Raw genomic sequence first — 8,484 nt, 5'->3', positions numbered from 1 at the left:
CGCCGCTCCGAGGCTTTTGTTGCTCCTCGTTGGGCTGAATGGGAGTTTTGTAAAGCGGGACAGATAAAAATGAGCGGCATCATATTGTTTGACAGAATGATCCCATATGATGAAGTGTCGGCTCCGAAGGGGGTGAAAATGGTGAATTCCTAAAAACCCAGCCCTCGGCTCCTCCGCGAGCTGCCGGTAGCCTGGAGGGACCCAGCGGACAGCCGGGCCTGGCCGCATCGCACCAAACCGGGTCGAGAAGACTCGAGCTTTCAATGCCAAGTCATTTTTAAACCCCAATCCTGCCCAGGACCTTTCTCCTCGCGGATGAAAAGAACAATTTTCGAGAGAAAGGCTCGTTTTGATTAAATCTGACATGCTGCTGATAACTCCAAGCTAATGTGAAATAATTAACATAATAGCCATAATTAAAAGCACGCTAACAATGCCATAAATTTATCACACAATTTTACTAGCTTTCTGCCCCTAACTGCTCTCTCATCGTTAATTAAACGTGTTGCCTTTTACAGAATGGATGTTTATACATTTCCAATATAAATAAATTCGAAGCCATCCTCTCTCTCTCCCTCTCTCTTCCTTTCCCTTTGGTCTCTCGCCATTACAAGGCACTTCTTGGCATGGGCCTTGAGTGGCGGACAACTTGTAAATAAATGAAGTTTTGAGATGCATGTACATTAAATTAATCTTTTTTCCCGCAACCCAAAGAGATCTGGAAAGGTATACAAGGGTGGAAATAGAAATAACTTGGATGCGTTGGGGACCCGGATATCATCTCAGCCCCTCCCACCTCCCTTGGTGGCGGCCATCCAGGCCGAGGCTGATAATAGTTTAACACATCTGTGAAGATTGTCAAGAAAGAGCCGACTTTGGTTTTTGCGGGGTGAAGAGAGGGGTATATTCCAGATGGGCTCCACCCACGTTTTGTTTCCCCTGCTGCAGAGGGAGGGTGGCTGCTCTCTGTGGGAGTCGCGCCCCTCACTGCGCTGAACGTGGTCCTTTCTCCCCGTATTGCAAGAAAAGCGCACACGCGCCCGGGCGTAAAGATTTATCTCACCTCGGGCCAACGATTTATTCAAACCATTGGCATAGTCTCTGACTTAAAGGAGTCGGAAGAGGGCACCTGGGTTCGCTTGGGCCTGGCGAGGGGTAGGTGGGCCATTGCAGCCTTCCGCAGACTCTGACCGTGCCCCTTGTCCTGTGTTGACCACTTAAGAACCCAAATTGAGTTGGAATTAATTTCCCCTTCTCCGTCATAAACTGTTCCATCCACTATGTCTCCCCCACCCCCATCTCACCCCCCAGGACACACATTCTAAATCTCCCCTCCCCCAGACGTCTCAATTTCCTTCCAATCGATCCGGACTCCACTTTTCCTGTTTCCTGTTGCTAGAACCTCGGTCCGCTCCACCACCACTACCAACCCCCGCCCCCAACGGCCCCGGTCTTGGCGGCTTCCGCAGCTGGGTACCACGGACTCTGCCCGCCCCAGGAGAAACGGAGGGAGCCTCATTACATTCTCTTTGGCTGAAACTTTTCAAACATTTGAACAGGTGAGACAGCTGGCTGCCATCTTCTTTAAATCCCTCCGGGGAAGTTTGCTTGTTGTGACCCAAGTAGTCACTCTCACTCATAGTAATTGTTTGTGCTTGTGTGTTTTCATTCTACCTCCCCAGTAACCCTCTGAGACTCAGAAAATGTTTATCCACATTTCTCTTTCCTTCACCCCCCCACTAATATTTCCGTTCCCTCTATCACATCTTTCTTCCCCCCACAAATGTGTCCCTGTCTTTTTGTATCCGTCTCACTTCTCCCATCTCTGTCTGTTCTAAAGTTTGGCGATAACTGACGACCTGTGGGCTTTTAGCTGCAAGCTGAGATTACGCGGCAAACAGGATTTACTCAGCCCGGAATCTAGTCGGCCTAGGACAGGACCCTGCACCTCGTCGGGCTCGGGCCCTTCCGCCCTGGCGGCGTCCCGCGGCGATGGCAGCGGGAACCTTCCTGCCTCCCACCTGGGCTGCCGCTTAGCCTCCTTCCAACAACGGGAGGTTGCGCGGCGCTACTGTCCGCCGGAAGGAGGAAAGGGCGGCCGGCTCCCTAGCCTAGAGAGGTCGCGGGAAAATCCGCCGCCTCCGCTGGAAATCGATATTCAGCCGTTGGGCCCGCACGGGTGCAGGACGTGGGGGCCGCAGCCAGTAGGTCCCGCACGTCTCATCATTTAGCTAATCGAGTCGAAAAGTTTCTGTAAGGGCCAGACCCGGCATCAGATGGTAACACTGATTGAACAAGAGATTAGCACAATAGATCGCTAACCGAGGGGAAGCGTTGCTTTTCACGCTACGCCCCGTAATTAATGGTATGAATCAATTAATTTGACTTTTATTGTGTCGAAGGATAAAAGCGCAACAAATGGAACTGGCGGCTGGGAGCTGTTCACCTCCCACCCCTTCCCCCAGGGAGGTTCCAGAGACACCGGGGAATGGACGGATTGGGCCAGGTCTTGGCCGAGGGAGGCTGAGAGGCAGAAACAGCGGCGCCGAGGGAGTCCTGAGAGCCAGCCCTGGCGGGCAAAGAAATCGAAATTAGGCTCATTTGGAGGATACTTCAAGAACACTGCGGAGGGCAGCCCCTGGAGCCGTCACCCTCCCGCACGCACACACACACACACACGCGCGCGCACGCGTCCACGCGGGCCCAGCCTCCTAGGCTGCGGTAGGGCTCCTGCTGCGGCCCGCGCCTGCCTCTGGGGCTCTACAACCGAAGCTGAGCAAAAGGAATTTGTGAATTTGCGAATTTCGCTTTCTTTTTCGTGTACTTCCGACCTTCCTTTTGTAATTATTGGTTTACTGGGACAGTTGCAGCCGGGACCTCCGCTGCCGGGGGGATCGGTGGGCAGCCAGCTCGCCGCTCCGGTCGGTTTCGCTGGAAGCTGTCTAGGTGGTATTGTAAACGGTTCGGAGCCTGCGGGCCACAAAGCGGTGCAGCTGCGGAAATGAACCCAGATGCATTTTAGGGTCAGGTGCAATCGGGGTTTCATTTAGATACAGAAAAACCTTGGAGTTTCGTGGGCGTCTCAAGTTGGAGTACCTGCCCCAGCTTCAACCAGAAACATCCTGAGAAGTGGGGATCCAACGTGCTAGTGTTTTAACCGGGAAATTATCTAATGAAAATTAAAGTCAATCTGTGTGTCGCACTGCCTATAATGAAGAAAGTTTACGTGTGTGTCTAGGCTAAGGAAAGAGGGGGGTCGTAGGTGAGAGAGAGACAGGGAATCAGAAGTACTACTGTCCGCCAGGAAATGTATCAGTTTTAGTGTCTTCTGTAAATATTTCACTATTTTCTCTCGGACCATCTGCCCTTGTGCTCCTTCTGGTGAGGCCTGCATTCCCCTCGCAGGCCTCAGCGGCCAGACTGGGCTTGGGTTCCAAGAGCCCGCCACACCCGGTAGGCACTCGCGGCTCGCAAGGAGGCTGCCTAAAAATGCGGGAGGGGAAGAGGCGGCCCATCGCGGATTCACCCGGTCAGGAGCACTATTCTGAAGTGCGAGGTCCACGCACCCCAGCAATGCAACGCACCCGGGTAGGTTTGTGCCCCCGCCACATCCCAGTTAAATGCCCACAGTCTTTCCTACCATAACTGACTTTCCTTGCCAAAGAAACTCGGTGCTCACTGGCCGCATCCTCTTCCACCTCCTCTGTTGCCGGTTTCTGAGGAAGTTAAATCTTGGAGGGTTTGTCTATGCCCTGAGGAAAAAGAATCCACGTTAGTTAGCAGCAGTGAGAGCCTAGCCCGCTGGCAAGCTCGGGGCCGGCCCCGCTCCCAGGAGGCTGGGCCTGGGCGCCTGCGAAGTCACACCACCCGCTCCCCGCGTTGTCTGCCCTCGCAGCCTGGGCGCGGCGTCTAACCTAGAGGCCCGAAGCCTCTTCCCGGCCCCAGTCGACTTACCCAGGCCGCTGACAATCCCGGCTCCTTCCCCAGCGCCTCATTTCCGACTTTTTCACATGCTAAGTCGTTTAACAACTCCGAGCAGCTAGTTAGGGCTTCTTTATTTATAGGTTCCCTGTTATTTTACGTCTTTTTTATTTCCCTCGGCAACTATTCTGACCTTCGGGAACCCCAACTGATGCTGCTGTGGCCGAGCGGGAAAAAAATATATATATATACATATAAACACGCCCACACCGAGCCTGGAAAGCGAAGGCAGGACCGGGTGGTTTGACTTTAGGGGGAGGAGGAGCGCCTCCCCTCAGTAGGTGTCTCCGCCGACTAAGCACTGAGGCAGGAGGGGCTCTTAAGTCTAATTAGCAAGACAGAGCCGGGGCGCAGCCCTTACTCTTTAGAGCTAAAAAGAATCAAACAAAAACCAAAACAGAGACTACTAAGTTTTTCTTTACAAAAATAATAATAACAACGGGATGGGAATCTTGTCCTATGTTCTACGCCCAGTCCTTGCCTAGGGAGCGTTGGCAAATGGGGGAGAAGGGAGAGGGGGCGGGTAGGGCAGGGCAGCGGAGCCTCGGGGTTCGGCGGACGCTCACAGGCCCACACCCTCACTCGTTCACACGCACCCATCCGCACTCACACCCACAGGCTCCCTCGACCCCCGCGCCGGGCTCCAGCCCAAGGTGGGGTCTCGGGGCGGACCAGGGCGCCCTCGGGACCCGCGGGATGCTGGCGCACGGTGCGGCGCAGAGTTGCGCGTCCCTCGTCCCTTTGTTGACAATTCTCTCAACCAACTTGAGTTTGGCCGGCTCGGCGGCGGCCCTGACGTCACGCACGGTCACGTGGCCCCGCCTCCCGCTGGATCTTTAAGTAGAAAGTAATCTATCAGGCCAGTCCTTAAAACGCGACTTTCGACTACGGGGGCTTCAGCGTCCCTGACACCCCCTCCCCCCGTTGCCCCTGCCCGCGCCCTCCCGAGCTGCTCGGCGCCCGGCGTCCCGCGCCCGCCAGCACTGCTCCTGCTCCCCACGCCCGGGCCAGGGGCAGAGGAAGGCGGGCGAAGTGAGGGGGCGCGGCGTGGAGAAGCCGCCGGGGCTGGCAGCGGCAGCGAGCGCCTAGTACCGAGCGCCAGGGACAGCTGGAGTTTGCGGAGCGCTGCCACTGGGGGCGGACGGCAGAGCCCGCTCCGCGCGATGCCGGGCCGCCGAGTGTGAGCCAAGCCCGGAGGGCCCCGAACCACCTACGCCCCCCTCCCCTCTCCCAATCCCCCATCTTTCGGGGGCGCCCAAAACCCCTTTTCTGAGGTTGGCGACACCCCTGAAGACGCCCATCGCGCACCGCTCCTTCCCCGCCGCCGCCACCAACCCCGAGGAGGGATGACCCTCTCCGGCGGCGGCAGCGCCAGCGACATGTCCGGCCAGACGGTGCTGACGGCCGAGGACGTGGACATCGATGTGGTGGGCGAGGGCGATGACGGGCTGGAGGAGAAGGACAGCGACGCGGGCTGCGATAGCCCCGCGGGGCCGCCCGAGCTGCGCCTGGACGAGGCGGACGAGGTGACGCTGGCGGCCCCCCACCATGGGCAGCCTCAGCCGCCGCACCAGCAGCCCCTGGCACTGCCCAAGGAGGCCGCTGGAGCCGGGGCCGGGCCAGGGGGCGAGGCGGGCGCGTCCGAGGCCGACGGCTGCAAGGGCGGCGTTGGCGGCGAGGAGAGCGGCGGGAGCGGTGGCGGGCCTGGCTCGGGCAGCGGTGCGGCGGGAGGCCTGGCTCCGAACAAGCCCAAGAACAGCCTGGTGAAGCCGCCTTACTCGTACATCGCGCTCATCACTATGGCTATCCTGCAGAGCCCGCAGAAGAAGCTGACCCTGAGTGGCATCTGCGAGTTCATCAGCAACCGCTTCCCCTACTACCGGGAGAAGTTCCCCGCCTGGCAGAACAGCATCCGCCACAATCTCTCGCTCAACGACTGCTTCGTCAAGATCCCCCGTGAACCGGGCAACCCGGGGAAGGGCAACTACTGGACCCTGGACCCGCAGTCCGAGGACATGTTCGACAACGGCAGCTTCCTGCGGCGCCGGAAACGCTTCAAGCGCCACCAGCAGGAGCACCTGCGTGAGCAGACGGCGCTCATGATGCAGAGCTTCGGCGCCTACAGCCTGGCGGCGGCGGCCGGCGCCGCGGGGCCCTACGGCCGCCCCTACGGCCTGCACCCTGCGGCCGCGGCCGGCGCCTACTCGCACCCTGCTGCTGCGGCAGCCGCGGCGGCGGCCGCGGCGCTCCAGTACCCGTACGCTCTGCCGCCGGTGGCACCCGTGCTGCCGCCCGCCGTGCCACTGCTGCCCTCGGGCGAGTTGGGCCGCAAAGCGGCCGCGTTCGGCTCGCAGCTCGGCCCGGGCCTGCAGCTGCAGCTCAACAGTTTGGGCGCCGCCGCGGCCGCCGCGGGCACGGCGGGCGCCGCTGGCACCACGGCGTCGCTCATTAAGTCCGAGCCGAGTGCGCGACCGTCGTTCAGCATCGAGAACATCATCGGTGGGGGCCCCGCGGCGCCCGGGGGCTCGGCGGCGGGCGCTGGGGGCGCCGGGGTAACTGGGGGCACCGGGGGTAGCGGGGGCGGCGGGGCGGCGCAGTCCTTTCTGCGGCCGCCCGGGACCGTGCAGTCAGCAGCGCTCATAGCCACGCACCAGCCTCTCTCGCTGAGTCGGACGACGGCGACCATCGCGCCCATCCTGAGCGTGCCGCTCTCTGGACAGTTTCTGCAGCCTGCAGCCTCGGCCGCCGCCGCTGCCGCCGCCGCAGCGCAGGCCAAGTGGCCCGCTCAATAGGGACGTGCCGGTGGCCAGGATGCTGGGCCCGGCGGCGGCCTCGAGCGTCGGCTGCGTTTGCAAGCTGCGCGCCCCGCCCCGCTCCTGGCCCCCCTGCCCAATCCTGGACTTTGCCTCTCTTCCATTTCCTCCCTCCAACCCGTCGACACCGACCTTCGGCGGCCTCCACCCGGTCCTGCATACCTAGGCTGGCGGAGCAAACTCTCACCGCGCACCCGCGGGGAATAGCTTTCCGTACAGGTAAAACCGAAAACCGAATTTCCGAAAATGTACCCCGACGGCGCCTGCTCTCAGTACCTTGGGGATGGGAGGGAAATTCTTTGTATATATTTGTATAAAAATTATTGACTTTCCTTTTGGGGTTTTTATTTTTTTAAGAAAAAAACAAATTCAGTAGATTTAGAGCTCTGAACTTTCATTTTTTCTGAAGGTTCACTCTCCGCAGTTTTATGTGAGAAAAAAATGTATAGAGATGTTGGGAGATTTTAAATATTAAAAAATTTTCACAAGGCGAAAAGTGTCATTCTATTATAAAAGTCTGTTTATATATGAATGAATATATATGGTATTCTAAATGTTATTCCATCGTGTTGTACACAACTTTGTAAATAAAATTTTTAAAGGCTCAGCCTAGTGTTTTATTTAGGTGTCTGAGATAAATGACAAGATTTTAAAATAGTATTTGCATTTTATTTTTCCGAGATATTAGAGGAGTTTCAAGGAATGACCTTTTCAAACTTTGCTAATTCATAATTTGGGTGTAAGAAATTTTAATTGGAGAAAGAATATACCTAATTTAAATTGTATTAATATTTTCTTTTAGTTTTCATATAAAGTCGGGATGTTGGTGGTGATCTCCTTCCTATCAATTCATTAAATCAAAATGACTAGATATTTCTGAAGATAAAGTAAGCTGCCATTTAAAAAACCAACCTAATTCTAAACATCAGCACAATTTAAATATTTTTTAAATACAAGACTTTATCTTTCACAATGAAAACTTCTCAAATGAGAGTTCTTAGTCGTTTCAATTATCCTTTCAAAAGAATGTTAATTCCAAACATCTCCCTCATTTTAGCATTTAAAGCCTTGATTTTTCAAACTGTTTATTTTCATCCCCTAAGTGGAAATGGTAATAAACCCAATTAACTTTTTAAATATATGTATGGCATTTTAAATTTTGCAGTGGAGTTGTATTACCTATATTAACCTGATAGATGATACATAGTTGTTTTATTCCTTCATAATATTTTCAAATAAGGTACCTCTTTTCTATGATAGTAGTCCACACATAATTTGGATTTCTGAAGGATTCCTGTAGATGCCTCCTCCAACCCGCAGCTTTTCCGAAGGCCAAGAAATAGTGGCCTTAATATCCTTTGAAAAACAGATGCACATCACCCCGTTTTTTAACCTTCTTAAAAATACCTTAGGCTAGTTTAGTGTGAAATGCGAGATCACAGAGCAGGAATGGGGAGATGTCCTTGCGGATTATTTTTAATGTGCATTTCAGCTGTTGCAACCTTAAGTATTAAGGTAGAAATGAAACATCTAGACGCGGGAAGCCGGTTCCCATCACCAATAACATATCCTCAAATGGCATCAATTCTAATTATTTCTTAATTAATTTAGCTGTTACAATTACGTATGCGAAATCGCTTTTTTAAACTGGAGCGGGTAGCAGTATTGTCAGCTCGGCCCTATGCGCGTG

At 55.0% G+C, this 8,484-nt stretch overlaps 1 protein-coding gene across 1 annotated transcript; it reads left to right on the top strand.

The window, feature by feature from the left end:
• Nucleotides 1–5,327: 5,327 nt before the first annotated feature.
• Nucleotides 5,328–7,398, top strand: FOXD3 (forkhead box D3). Its single transcript, XM_029230501.1, has one exon. The coding sequence runs from the start codon at nucleotides 5,328–5,330 to the stop codon at nucleotides 6,771–6,773; it is 1,446 nt and encodes a 481-aa protein (XP_029086334.1). The 3' UTR covers nucleotides 6,774–7,398.
• The last annotated feature ends 1,086 nt before the right edge of the window (nucleotides 7,399–8,484 follow it).

The sequence above is a fragment of the Monodon monoceros genome, unplaced genomic scaffold (assembly GCF_005190385.1).
Source record: "Monodon monoceros isolate NGI ecotype Baffin Bay Population unplaced genomic scaffold, NGI_Narwhal_1 Super_Scaffold_18, whole genome shotgun sequence".
Taxonomy (NCBI): Eukaryota; Metazoa; Chordata; class Mammalia; order Artiodactyla; family Monodontidae; genus Monodon; species Monodon monoceros.
Note: the sequence above shows the minus strand (reverse complement) of the source record. Positions and strands in the feature narration are given on the sequence as shown.